Source organism: Egretta garzetta, unplaced genomic scaffold (assembly GCF_000687185.1).
Source record: "Egretta garzetta isolate BGI_Z169 unplaced genomic scaffold, ASM68718v1 scaffold136, whole genome shotgun sequence".
Classification (NCBI taxonomy): Eukaryota; Metazoa; Chordata; class Aves; order Pelecaniformes; family Ardeidae; genus Egretta; species Egretta garzetta.
The window spans coordinates 5,982,075-5,996,485 of NW_009260066.1; the positions used below are offsets into that span (position 1 = coordinate 5,982,075).

The window sequence follows — 14,411 nt, forward strand, 5'->3', positions numbered from 1 at the left end:
TCTGAATAAACAAAATCAGAAGGGCTTTCCAGCACAGAAAATTCATTTAGAAACTCATAGAGAAGGAAGAAAAATGCCCCTATTTATCACTATGACAATCCTTCTACATTGTGAATAAATGATAATCTCAGTGAACATGTTTAGAATGAGAAGATTACAGAGTTTGTGCTTGGTACAATAAAGGATCAACTTGGGAATTGGGGGAGGAGGACTGGAGGAGGAAATGAAGCTTAAACACAACTGGAGAATGGATAGAGGAACTGGAAAAGTGAGATTAACATTCTTCAGTGACATCTTCCATTAAATAACCTACTGTAGTGTGAGGTGCAGTTTTTGCTATGGACAGGAAGATTAACTAATTTAATAAACTCCTCTTCATTATTATTCAATTCACAATGCATTCTTTTTTCCTCATGAGCTGATTTGCTTCAAAAGGAAACACTGAACTGAAAAAAAAAAAATTTGGTTCTTCATTAGTTATTACTTTAATCTCAAAGTTGCTATCCAGAATCAGAAACATTTAACAAAGTGAATTGTTTCAGCTGCGTCGTGTTTCAGAAACGGCACTGAGATAAAAACTGCACAGTGGTCCACCTGCATAGTGTTAATGGCAGGGTCAGGGCCTACTCTAAAAGAAAGCTTGGAAAACAAGTGAAACAAACAGTCCCTCCATCTTTTCCTCAGACTCTCAATAACTAGCTGGTATGGCTGAGAAGCAGTTACTGAATACTGCATGTGTAGAACAGTTCCATCTTTCATCAAATAAAATGTCCTTGAATATTTTTGTGTGTTACTCAAGCAATGGTAGAACAAAGTATGATATGGCCCAAGTGTTTAATATAGGTTGTCTTTAAGAATTGAAGGGCTTTAAAACCCCATCAGTTGAAATGGTGATTCACGACCACTGTATGGACTTAATTAAGGCCACTTTCCCCTCCTCCAGTAAAACCTTGCTGTATGGGAACACCTGATAACTCCAAGCAAAAACCATCCTTGTTGGAGTTATAGGTGGTTGTCACTGGGGGCTTGTGCCCCAGTGAAATGTTTGCGGAAGTACGTGCAAGTCAGTTATGGAAACATGTATTATAATGAAGCATGCAGACAGAATCACATGGTATAAATTATATTTGAAAGAAATATTTAAACAGGCAAGTCCTGCTCTCCTTACTGCATCAGGACTGCTGCTGGGTTTAGTGAGTGATATGTCCCATTCAAAGAAAGGGTAAACATTTTTCTACTTCTTCTTAGTATCAGTAAACCTTCAGAAACATGGTAACACAAGAGGAGGCTACAGTTTTGAAATACTGTACTGATTTTCAGTTCTGAATGCAATTCTATTGTATTAGTTATTATAAATAGAGAAGTCCTTAAAGTTGTGTGAGAGAGGAAAGAAGATTGGCTCATTCTTTGGCTTCATCAGAGGCTGTAAATTATTATGGTTCCAGTGACTTCAGCAGATTTCTATCAATGTGTGGCACAAAAAATGAAGTTAGGACAATAGCTTGGGCCACTTGTCAAATCAGTACTGTTATTCATTGGTCTAGGAATGGATCGGCCAATCTCAATGGTTCATTCTAGTTGTGTACACAAACATGATTTGTCTGAGAGGTCTGCCATTCTGCTGACAAAGCTCAGCAGTTTCCACTTCATTTCTTTGACACATCTACTTACATGGTTTTGTAACAGCAGTGTTGCCAGTAAGAGAAATTTGTTCTGGAGATGTTTTGCTCTCTTCATATGAAACTCACTCTGAAATGCCAGAATTGTTCTAACTTGGTATTAAGGTTTCTTATTTCTCAATTTTTTCTTACTTTTTCCTACAGCTGGAAAAAGTTGAGCTGGTGAATAGAATTCCTCTAGTCCCTCCTGTGAGTCCTAGATTAGGTGACATTCGAAATATTTCTCTGAGGATTACTCCAGATATAGCAAATGGAGAAATAGGCTTTACTAGCAATCTTCCAATTATTCTTTCTGAGCCAGAAGATTCGGCTGCTACAGTGGTAAGTAAACCTTTTTATATTGTCCCTTACTATGGAAAATTTATTTGGAGAAAGCAAAGTTTGCTATATTCAGTGTAACATATAAATTTAATGTGAGGAAAATCCTTCTTCTAAATTCTGGCTGATCCCAAATAATCCCTTGCTTTATAAAAAAAAAAAAAGGCAAAACGGTTCTTGTAAAACTAAGGTCTGAAATAATGTGTTAGTCATCATAAAAGTGAGGTTAATTTTTGCTTTCTCTGTAAGCATGCAAAACCAGTTAGGTCTTGATGCTCAAACGGAACAAAAGGTGCTGCAGACAGTTTTAATCTCTCTTGCCAACTGCACAGTCAGTAATGTAAAGTAGGACTGGTTCCGGTCCTAGATTTCATGGAAATGTCTGTGTATCTTACAGTTGACTGACTTATATGTGAACATATTTTTTGCATCACTGGGCATGTTTTCCAACAATTGTGCTTTTTAGGTTTCTGAGAACCGAAAGAAGCATTTTCAAAAGCATTGCCGTCCATATGAGTGCCTTAGTTCCAGCTGGAGAAACTTTTTTAAAAATATTTTTGTCATACATTTTCACTTTTTTCCCTGGCGGTCTTCACTGAAATCTTCCCACGAATCCTGAATCAAATAACTCATTCTCAGATTAAAACTGCTAATTACCTTAAGCAGAGTACAGGTTGCACTGAACTGTAATAACCCAAACTGCCAAAATTATGGTAGTTACATTTAAAATCTAGGTTGTGTCTTGAAGAGGCAGGCCCTGATTAGATCAGTCATACAAGGCTTGTTGTGTTTATGGTTGCTTAGTGATTTGTGATATAAATAATCTATCTAAGTATGTAACTGATAAATGGTTAGAAGGGTAGGGTTCAGTATATGTTCTCATTGATACACCATCTTTGATTTCTCATCATATACATAGATATGAGTAATAAAACCAAGCTGAACATTTTGAGGCTCCTATTCATTTGTAATTTGCAAGGGGGTAATTGGTTTTGCATCTGGTTTTACAAGTCACAACAGATCGATGTCTTTCATAGGTTTCCATTGCATTGCATCGAGATGGGACTGATGGTCAAGCAACTGTGTTTTGGAGTTTGAAACCCTCTGGTGTCAATCAAAAGGCAGTTACACACGACGATATAAGTCCTTTTAATGGCTCTGTTGTTTTCTTATCTGGACAAAGCGATACTACAATCAACATTACTATTAAAGCTGATGATGTACCTGAAATGAATGAAACTGTGTTGCTAACGTTGGACAGGTATTGTACCCTAATCCCCATTCATATGTATCATCAGCTGTCATACTCAGTTTATATAAAACAATTATTAATTAGAATGTATTGCCTGTATTGTGTTGATAAGTGCCTGAAGGAATATTAGGCCCTTGATTCAGAGTGCATATGGATTCTTCTTTGACTGGAGATCAATGTAAGGAAGTGTGTTGTATTTATTATCTAATGACCTAATTTTCTTTACATTTTTATGAAAATAATGTATGCTATTTAGAAAGTTCTTTCAACTTTGATCTTTAGTCATAGCTTTTGATTATAACGAATCTTTTCAGAAAAGATATATTTAGTGATTTAATCAGGAAAATGATAATGAAGGATAGAAAGCAATACATAACGGTGTTTCTGTCAGAAAAAGGTTTATAGCTAGGGTGTGATTGCCAAATTAGATCAGTTTTTTATTTGTTTGGTCTGCTCGTTCAGTATTGCTTGCTCTTGATATTTAGATACTTCCATCACAACTCCTGGATTCCAAAATAGCCCAGTGTGACCCTTTGGCTACAAAGAGAGCAATGGTGTTTCTGAAGCACAGTGTTGTAGTCTCCCTTCTGCACGAGGTCAGAATTATAGGATAATTAAGGCTGTAAGGGACCTCAGGAGATGCTGTTATTGGCATTTGAGCACTACTCAGAATACTTAAATTAGTTCCACATCCAGGAGTGTATTCCCTCTCTGATTTACTGAGAGGATAATCTTGGCTATGTCTTCTGTCCTGCTTCCAACAACTCAATTGTATATACAGTTTAGAAATACCACCACTTCTTCTACTACCTCCTATTAGTCCAAGCTACATTTTCCCACTTTTTCTGGAAACACACTAATAGAGGTCTGCCAGCAGCAGCGTCCGCATAGGACATCTACTACTTACACGATCCTTACCTTGTACAGAGGTATTTTTGTCCTATATAGGAATTGCAGACTAGCTCTTGGGAGCTTCGACAGCGGATACGCATAGTGATTACATGCTAGCAAACTACCAACCAGCTCCTCAAGGTATTGCTGATCCTGTTTCAGAAAGCTGTTTTTTGAACATAGTTCAATCACACAGGAAAGGTGTTCCATTGCAGGATTGGCCTGCTTCTGTAAAAGCTGGCTGATGGATGCATCCACTGCAGAGTAAGTTATTTCATTCTACCTTGGCTACTCACTATGTTGAAAAGACAATCCTGTTCAAGACAAAAACAAATGGAGACTATTGCAAGCAGTTCTCTGTGTTCCTGGTTCATCTCAAGGAATTCACTAGAGTCTTTGGCACAAAGGGGGAAACTAAGATTAGAAATGATGATGGAAGTTGTGAAGAAGTTGTGTGAGGTGGCGAAAAACCGGGAGTGGAAGGGTGGGAAACAAGTAAGTAGATAGAGCAAGTGGACAACATAAAAGGTTAACTTTTTAAGTTCTGACAGCTCTGCAGATGTATGTTTCTGCAATTTATCCTGAGTAGTAACCCTAGGCTGTGACTGGAAACAATGGCTGCAATGAGGATTGGACTGGCAGCTGAACAAACGTAACCACTCTTCTGCTTTTACTGTGTATGGTGGGAGCGGCAGGTTCCGCTGGTCATGAGGTGGCTGGTAAAACATAGGCCAGCAGTAAGCAGCTTTCCCAAAACAGCAAAGTCAGAGAGGAAAGTAAGGAACAGTTGGTCTGGGCTGGAAAAAGTAGTAAGTGAGGAGGAGATGAAACCTGAACTTTTCTCTAGACCTGGATAGTGTCCCTCAAGGCCATGAGTGAGATCTGGCAACGTTATCATTAGCAGAAGCCAAGAATGGAATGACTGCAGAGATCATCCATTCAGTACTGGAGATGACTCTTCAAACCAGGGTTGAAGGATACTGGCAGGGTTATGTGTGTAAGCTTGTGGTATTGCTTTCTGCATAGTTTGTGTTTTCTGGGCAAACAGAAGATTTCAGTTTCCATGGCTGGCAGCCAGCACCTCGCAGCAGTAGTGAATTAGCATGAAAACAAAGATGCACTGTGCTGTGGATGTGCTTGTACTGTTCTATAAATTGTAGCATAAGTCAGTAGGAAAATAGAGCATGTAGGAACTTCAATGAAACTATAGACATAGAAATACGTTCATAAGCATTCTATTTATTGCGATCAGTGATAGCATGGATGAAATAATAAAAATAATTAGTTCTAACAAGGATGTATTATTTACAACTCAGTGGTGTTGTTTAGTCAGTTTACATTTTAAACGACCTTTAATTGCATCCATAACTATAAAAGAAACTTTCCAAGCCATTAAAAAGAGTATTTTCTTTTCTTGTTCAATGCCCCTGTCTGTGGGCCATAGATATTTAGAATCATAGAATCATAGAATCACTTTGGTTGGAAAAGACCTTTGAGATCATCGAGTCCAACCTTTAACCTAACCCTGCCATCCCACCACTAAACCATGTTAAAATGACTCTGAATTACATCCACAGAATGGAAGCCAACGTATATCAAAGAATATGCTTCCAAAGAAGGCAGATGAGTAATAAAGAAGGAAGACAATCCTCTACCAGCTGAAGCTTCTTCATATTTTCTTTTTTTAGGAACAGCTTCAGGTTGAATGCCTGCCCATATCTGAATAGGCCTGAATTGAGGCCAAACATAAATAAAGCCAGATGTCTGTAGTGAAATTTGCATGAGAAAGGAAAGACCTTGGTCTTCTTGATGAGTGTAGGTGTGTATGCTTTGTGAAAGCATATATACATACTAGGGCTGTTCAGTTTACCTGGTAAGCACAAACAGAAATCAGTTTTTTAAAAATTTAATTGCTGTTTTTTTCCTTCTGCACAACATATGCTCCTACTGGCAGTGGTCATTCCCTCAGTAAGGTGCAGATACACAGCTATCGATTTGGCAACTGGCACAAGTGGAGGTCCAGGACCTCCAGGGCACACGGGTTGTATCTTAAATGAGTGGCGATGAGAATAAGAACTTGCGGGCTTTGAGATCTGCGAACAGCAATATACTGATAAATAGATCCTAATTTGTGAAAGTGATAATCTTTGATCAGATGACTGTTTAAACAGTCCTTACGCTCAAAGGTTTTTTGAGTCGTGACTTATATAATTTAGGATGCCAGAACATATTCATGTATGTATGCTATGACCTAAATCTCAGTTACTATATGTAACAAAGCAAAACTGCAGCAATGTAATCTGGGAATTTTTATAGTTCTAGTCATTTCTGTGATGTGATGCAAATTTCCCCAGGCTGAAATTCTGTCTTGAATAAATTTCAAAAACACATTTTAAAGAAATTGCAAATGCAAAACATAGGTTTGACTATTTCATTATGAATTGTCTGATAGTTTTTTAACATTTTTGTGTTTAAGAGATTACTTCACGTTAAAAAGTTAGCAAATGATAGAAGGCCCATTTAAAGCACTCCAGACTGTATGTGGTCCTTAATTCAGGGCTCAGGTGATATTTATATGTTGTGGGTTGCTGTCTTCACTGGCATGCACAGAAACACTAACATACTGGATATTATAATATACTGGATATATATCATATATATTCCTGCTATAAAATACTGGAGCTGGGATTTCATAGAATTACATAATAGAATCATAGAATGTTTTGTGTTGGAAAGGGCCTTTATGTCCTGTGCCTAGTGTCCATTGCAAAACCGTATCTGTCTTACTTAAGTAATTATTCTATTAAGTAATACGTGCGATGCTATAGAAATTATGTCTTTCAGTGTAAATCATTGGCTTTTTCTTCAAGGGCTTGGTCAGACTTCATTTTGATGGGGAAAATGTTATTTAAAAATAGTAGTAGAATGTTGAAAGGAGTGCTACTGGACACCTACTGCTAGCTTTTATTACCTTTCAAAATAATAATACCATATATCTCCTGCTATGAGTAACAAAAATTAAAATAGCCTCCAAAATCAAATAATCTGTGGATTAAACCTAGAGCAAAGGTGTTGCCTCTGATGAGAAGCACTGTGGAATTTATAATGTGCCAAATCCTACTTTAATACTGTTCTTTAAAGCTAGGTCCTGCCACTAATTAAAGCAGTAAATAATCCTGAAAAAATTGAAGAAGGGTTGAACACTGACTGCAAATCTAGAAAGCAAATTGAGTAACATTCCACAGGCAATTGGAATGCACCTTTTCTGAGATACCCTGATAGAAAAGGAAGCTTTTTAGAGAAGTGTGTTTTTAATAGTAACAGCAGTACACATTCACAATTGCAATTCAGTTTCTTAGCTGTCTTTTAAAACATTCACTTTCTGCAGAATTCCAATTCTTGGTCCAAAGCTATCAAATTCAGCCATGTTGCATCTATTAATAATTATTATTTCATTTTCAGTGGTATTTAGTTCATAATAACACTGAAATTCCCATATTTCTTTAAACTCAGTCAAAAATCTTCTTGCTGATAGTCTGTACTACTGTGTGTTTAAGAAAGTGCAAGAAACATTCTTGAAGCTTCTCTTAGTTGTCCTAGCTAATCTGTAGTTCTTGCTAAATCATAATTTTTTAAAGAAAGAATTTCACTAATGACGAGTCATTTCACATGAGATTTGTCAGATGGAAAGTGGTTTTTTTTACAGCTGTTTCATCACAGAAAACACTCTCATGCAGTTTGAGATTGCATTACGTTAGCATCATAAACATTGCCAGGGCTTATCCTCTGTGATAAAATGAAACTTCATGTCCACAGAGAGTTAAGGTGAGGAGAAAGGCAGGCGAGTGGCTTTCCCAGTGGGAGGGGTCTCCTTACTCCTGGCGAGTGCTGTCTCTCACAGCTAGAGCTCCTTGGTATGGCTAAACAACTTTGTACGAGGAACTGTTTTAACTTTTACCATTGCTTCTGAATGCCCTTGCCTGGCCAACCCATGAGTTTTACAAGTTTGAAATCGCTATTTTGTTCCGTTTCCACACTGCTCTTATAGGAGTGCCTGAAGGGATGGTTTCACATACCACAAAGAGTGGAACAGGACTAAACTGATCCTGTGCACTCCATGGCAGTATGGACAACTTTACTCTGCAATGAAAGGACGGTACGTGAACAGTGTATTGTTCCTGGATGTTGTCAGGGCATGTGGCAAGAGGTGATGGCTGGTGGCCTGGGGGCTGTGTGGTGGCATAGAGCCAGGATTCCAACCTGGTAACATGGCTGGTTGGGCAGGGGCCCATCGCATTGCCCTCGGCAAGGTGGGATGGAGCAGAGCAACCTGGAATCCAGGGCATCAGGCAGGGTCATGGTGGTGGGGCAGGTCAAGCCAGGAACACACATCAGGTTGAGGCTGGATGATGGTCACTGGGGTCAGGCACAGCCGAGTGAGTGCCAGGCAAGACAAAGTATGGAGATAAATCCAAGGTGGAGCCAGGAAGTCACCCAGGGGGTCCTGGTCCAGGGATGTTATGAGAATTTCTACATGTGTACCTTGGAGTGGAGACATGAAGAATCCCATTGTGTACACCATTGGTTGCTCATGTAACAGCAGCTCAGAGTTGAAAGCCTAAGCCTAGGTGTTTCTATTCCATTTTTCATAGGCTATTTTATGCCGTGCTTGAACAGTAACCAACATTTACTGTCAGAGCAGTGACAGCAATCTGGCCAGTCATGCAGATAAAACATGGTCAGGTCAATCAATCAATCAATCAATAAATTGATCCTAGTGTTGAAAATGGGACTTGGATGGAGAAACCTCCCAAACAAAGGATTCCTTTAAGCAGTGGATGGCCTGAATCTGGGTAGTTGCTTTCTGACCTGCAAGTTCTCTAGATTCCAATCTGACTTATACCATGAGTGTTTTCATAGAATCATAGAATGTTTTGGGTTGGAAGGGACTTTTAGAGGTCATCTAGTCCAACCCCTCTGCAGTGAGCAGGGACACCTTTAACCAGATCAAGTTGCCCAGAGCCCGTCTGTTTTAAAGTAATGAAGTACCACCAGGCTTCTCAGTCCTTTCAAAGAACACCTGGAGATGCACAAGGTGCACGTCTCATGGTACCTTGTGGCCGCTTCATGTCTGCTGCCCTCCTCAGATTCCTGTAGTGCTGCCATTGGGCACTACAACGCAATGTTAGATTCTAGCACTACTCCTCCGTTCGATCTTAACAGGCATTTTTGTCTGAGCTGTGTTTGGCTTCATGCAGTGTTAACTCCATGAAGATGAAAGAGATTTTATTTCTGGCATGACCTTTCACTTTATGATGAATTATTACGTCTTAACTACTTAAGCTTGTATATACACATCAAAAACTCACTGGAAGGGACTTTTAGAGGTCATCTAGTCCAACCCCTCTGCAGTGAGCAGGGACACCTTTAACCAGATCAAGTTGCCCAGAGCCCGTCTGTTTTAAAGTAATGAAGTACCACCAGGCTTCTCAGTCCTTTCAAAGAACACCTGGAGATGCTCAAGGTGCACGTCTCATGGTACCTTGTGGCCGCTTCATGTCTGCTGCCCTCCTCAGATCCCTGTAGTGCTGCCATTGGGCACTACAACGCAATGTTAGATTCTAGCACTACTCCTCCGTTCGATCTTAACAGGCATTTTTGTCTGAGCTGTGTTTGGCTTCATGCAGTGTTAACTCCATGAAGATGAAAGAGATTTTATTTCTGGCATGACCTTTCACTTTATGATGAATTATTACGTCTTAACTACTTAAGCTTGTATATACACATCAAAAACTCACTTGACATAATGGTTCGTTTGTATTCTCTGCGGTAAATTGTATTACCAACAGCTTAGTGAGATAATTAAATTTTAGCATTACCAACTCTGGAATTTTCTTCTTGATCTTTTCATTGTATTAATTCTTAATGGTTTTGGAACCCTTTTGCATATGTTTCTGAAGGAAGGGAGAATGTCTCAATGTATAGTATTTAAAATCTAGCCTCATTGGAAATCAATGGCAAATTTCTATTAACTCGTATCTCCTATTTGAAATAATGTATCTGCAAGTGTATCTGCTGTATTTTCTCAGAATTTTGAGTAAACTTTTATCTTTATTCAATTACAAATCCAAGGGTTTCTTTGAGATTAGTGAAGTCAGAATTTCACTTTATAAATTCTGTCGTAATCCATCTATGGTGTTTTGATAGAAGATACAGGTTTGATATTTAATTTATACTTATTTTAGATTAAAAAAAAAAAGCCAAAATGCTTGCTTGCCATTGCAGAATAATACTGCCCTTTCATCTGACTTGATGTGGTAGCTTTGTTGTAAGTGCTTGGCCAAAACTGAACCAATTAAGAGATTAGCAAATACTCTCTTCTTTTCTTAGTTTTGTATTTTTGTTTGCTGCATTTTTATACTTATTCTTTTACTTTAGTAATCTGATTAATTGCAAAATTGTCATAAATGAAGTTTGATGTGATTCTGTGCCAAAATATTTTTTTATATATACCCCTTACAACTCCCACTGTGCTTATCTGTTTTTATTACTTTGGCAGATTGATGAAATAACATATCATGGAAGCACGTAGATTTTTTTTTTCTTAATTGAAGGGTTATTTATAAATATGGGCTGTAGGTGCAGTTATGAGCAGGCACAGAGGTTGGCAGTAATTGAGCTTTTGGAGGAGGGCTTGGTAGGGTTTAGCATGAATGGGTCTTGACGTGCTGGATTGGTCATGGAGTCATTTCTCCGAAGTGGGAGCTGCCCACTTGCTAACATTTGTCAACAGGAAAATGCCAAGCAAGTAGGGTGCCCATAAAATGAACATTTTAAGCTTTTGGAAGGAAAAAATGAAGCTTTGTGGGTTTTGTGTTTTTATTTTTAATTATTATTATTATTTTCTAAGATTAGTACTATTGGAATTCTAGCAAGTGGCACTTTCATTCCTTCCCCCATCCCCTTTCTTTCTTTCTGTGTTGACAGGGTAGAGACAGAAAGGTTTGTCGTATACTTTGGGTAAGTGCAGTGAACTGTGGTTTGTCTTCAGTGAATCAATGCCTTGTTTTACAAGTGGTTGGTTTGGTCAGAATCTGTTTTTATCATTTCTTTTCCTCTCAGGAATCAGATCGTTGCATGTCTTCAGATAATGCATGCTTGCCCTTTGGTGTTTAATTTGATGGCATGAGGTTCTGGCTTTAAAGTGTTTCTTTATTTAGGGTCTGGGAATGATGAGAGTTATGAATGCCTGGCTCAGTGATATCTGAGCATTTGATGCAATAATGGATTAGTTGTTTTAAATTGCCACAAATACTATTTGCTCCAACCAAATGACTGAACTGGCTAGAATTACAGAGAAGTTCTCTGTGGTCAAAGATGGGCGGTTATCTTGGTTTTGAATAACCTAGTTTTAGTTTATGATAACACAAATCATCATGTCTGCTGACATATTTCTTTAATGTGCCATAAACATGACATGTTACCTTATTAAATAGATATTTTCTGTTTTGCATCTTGTATCCTGCCTGTAGACTTTGCTACAAAATACATTGCTGCTTTTTTTTTTTTTTTTTTTTTTTTTTTAGCGGTTCCAGTTATTTATGGAGTGTTTATGGAAACAGTTCTGGAACTGATTTCAACTACTGGATATAATAGATCACATTTTTTTCTATATGAAATAGTGTTTGATGAAGTCTGGGTTGTAGTACAGTGAAACCATAAAAATATTTGCAATATGTTGAACCGAGATTTCATTGAAATTTTCTTCCAGGAAACACAGAAGATGCACATAATAATAAGCCATATCCAAACTGTTAGTCTGAAGGTGCACTCTTGATGCATCATTCAGTAGTATGTTTTCTGGCATTATTAATGTAATGAACTTAAAACAATGTCATTGAAAATTACCACACCGGAGGAAATGAATGCAAGAAATGTGCAAGGTTTCCTTCTCTTGCCAGATATGGCCCATTCATGTCCATGAGTAAGACCGAGATGGTGCAGCAGCAGCCCAGGGAGAGAATTCCTCTGCCAAGAGGAGCACAATTTGACCATGCCTGCATCATTCACCACATGCTTTTAGGCAGCAGGTTTGTGAGTAAGGGAGGAGAAAGGGAATGGGTCTGAGCTACTGAGAGTAAGTCCAACACTTACTAGAGCCAAACGGGGGTCCTGCAAGTAGTGTCCACATCTTACACAAGGCAGGTTAATGCACAAATGAAGATGAAATCCACAATATTGAGAGGCAAGTCCTCTGCTATTTGCAGCAATAGTTCATTTTGCAGAGGAGGGTAAGACTATGTAGTTGTCAATGTAATTTCTGTTTGTTTAAATGATTTTGGATTATGCTTTATGTTCTGATCCAAATACAAAGTAATACCAAATGTATCTGTAACTTCTTACTGCACAATTCTGTTTCTTTCCCTGTGTGTTGTGTGCATGTGTGCCTAAAAAAGCCCAGAATCACCAACTATAAAAACTAATTGGAAAACAAAGTTACTTCAGAAGCAAAGGGTTTTTTTACAAATGTATAAAACATACTGGTGTGTCTTTCTTAATTTATTTTTTATTTCCAGGTAATTTTTTGTTTTCATAATTTATTTATACAATTAATCAGTATTCTGATGTCCTTCGCATAGGTGTGGATATACTTGCCAAACAGAATTGTCACTCAGAAAACCCTCTTGCCTTCCTTTCTCAGGGTCAGTGTGGAAAATCAAATACTGAAATATGGGTTTACTACTTGTGAAATTATCATTTTGGAAAATGATGATCCTGGAGGAGTGTTCGAATTTTCTCCCTCTTCCAGAGGTCCCTACAGTATCAAGGTAGCTATCTGAGTCATTTATCTTAATCATTATGGACAACTTAGTTAAAGCAGAGTGCTAGAAAAAAAATGGATTTTCTTTTTTACAGGAAGGGGAATCTGTTGAACTGCAGATCGTCCGCAGTAGAGGAAGTCTCGTCAGGCAGTTCCTACGCTACACTGTAGAACCAAGAGACAATAACGAGTTTTATGGAAGCACAGGAATTCTGGAGTTTAAGCCTGGTGAAAGAGAGATCATAATTACTCTTCTGACAAGGATGGATGGGATTCCAGAGGTAAAAATTAATATATTTTTCTCTCATAAAATTGTGTTCACAGGCATATTAGTTTGCCACTTATGAAAATATAGGCAAATATATAGGAGCAGAACAAGGGGATTTTTTCCAGAATGTTTTCCCAGCCTCCAGACCAGGGATGCCTGGATAAATAGAAGGTGTGTTTGGGTTTAAAAGTCCTCAGTGGAGGACTTGAATTGAGTTCAGTTCAATTTCTGTGAATTGAAAGAGTTACGCTTTGAATCCATGTAAGTTTTTACCACCCATGACATCCTGTAGTGTGGAGTGCAGTTGTTTAATTGAACTGTGTGAAGAGCCATTTCCATTTTGGTTTTGTTTTGGTTTTTTTTCCTAGTAATCATCTGTTAGTTTCACTCACTGCTCCCCAGTCTACACCAATATTGGCCTTATAGATAGATAGATGTGATACTTGCTTTAAAGTTCCTTGAAGCATTACCCATGAGCTTTTTTCAAGAAATATATGAAGGACAAAGTTCCATTAAATTAATAAAGCAAGCTGTTATGTTCTTTCTAAATTAGTGTCCTGTCAATGGCTTTAAAATCTCTGCCTTCCCTATTACAAAGCCAGAAATGTCAATAAATCTTCTAGAAAAGAAAACGTGCCTTTCAGGGAGCATTTACAAATATATTTGTACTAGTGAATTGATGTGATTCTAAGTTAAGTACACAAAATAAGTCCTTGCCTGTAATAATGCTAGATTTTTAAGAAAATGATCCTATCAGACATAGAAATCTCTAATTATTTCTTTGATCTGGTGGCAATGTAGAAGGTGTGTATGATTTCCTTTTGTTTAAATTTATATCTCTTTCTGCCTGGCTAGGGACTGTGGATGTTTGCCCATTTGTTTTGGCTGTGAATACTGAATATGTATTTTTATTTTTATTCTGACTGAGTTTCCCTTTTCTAGCTGGATGAGATATATTCGGTGGTACTCAGTGGGTACAGTGAAATGCCAGGCAAGCTGGGGAATGCCACAACGGTCAATATAACCATTCTGAAGAATGACGATCCACATGGTGTCATTCAGTTTCTACCCGATGAACTATCAGTAACAATAAAGGAAAGTAAAGGAGAACTCATCTACGCTGGTAATTCTTTTTATTAGAGTTACTGCTTTATCTGCTGTCGGCCCTTGCAAGGCTTCTTT

General features: G+C 38.0%; 1 protein-coding gene across 1 annotated transcript in view; it reads left to right on the plus strand.

Annotated features, from left to right (window-relative positions):
* The window catches only part of ADGRV1 (adhesion G protein-coupled receptor V1), a gene marked incomplete at its 3' end in the record, with an annotated part of 137,614 nt that overhangs the window by 25,537 nt on the left and 97,666 nt on the right, over nt 1-14,411 (plus strand). Inside the window, exons 10-15 of the mRNA XM_035896618.1 lie at nt 1,824-2,000; nt 3,035-3,258; nt 11,128-11,160; nt 12,842-12,968; nt 13,057-13,242; nt 14,172-14,352. Coding sequence (XP_035752511.1) covers nt 1,824-2,000; nt 3,035-3,258; nt 11,128-11,160; nt 12,842-12,968; nt 13,057-13,242; nt 14,172-14,352 — 928 coding nt within the window. The remainder of the gene's footprint in view (nt 1-1,823; nt 2,001-3,034; nt 3,259-11,127; nt 11,161-12,841; nt 12,969-13,056; nt 13,243-14,171; nt 14,353-14,411) is intronic.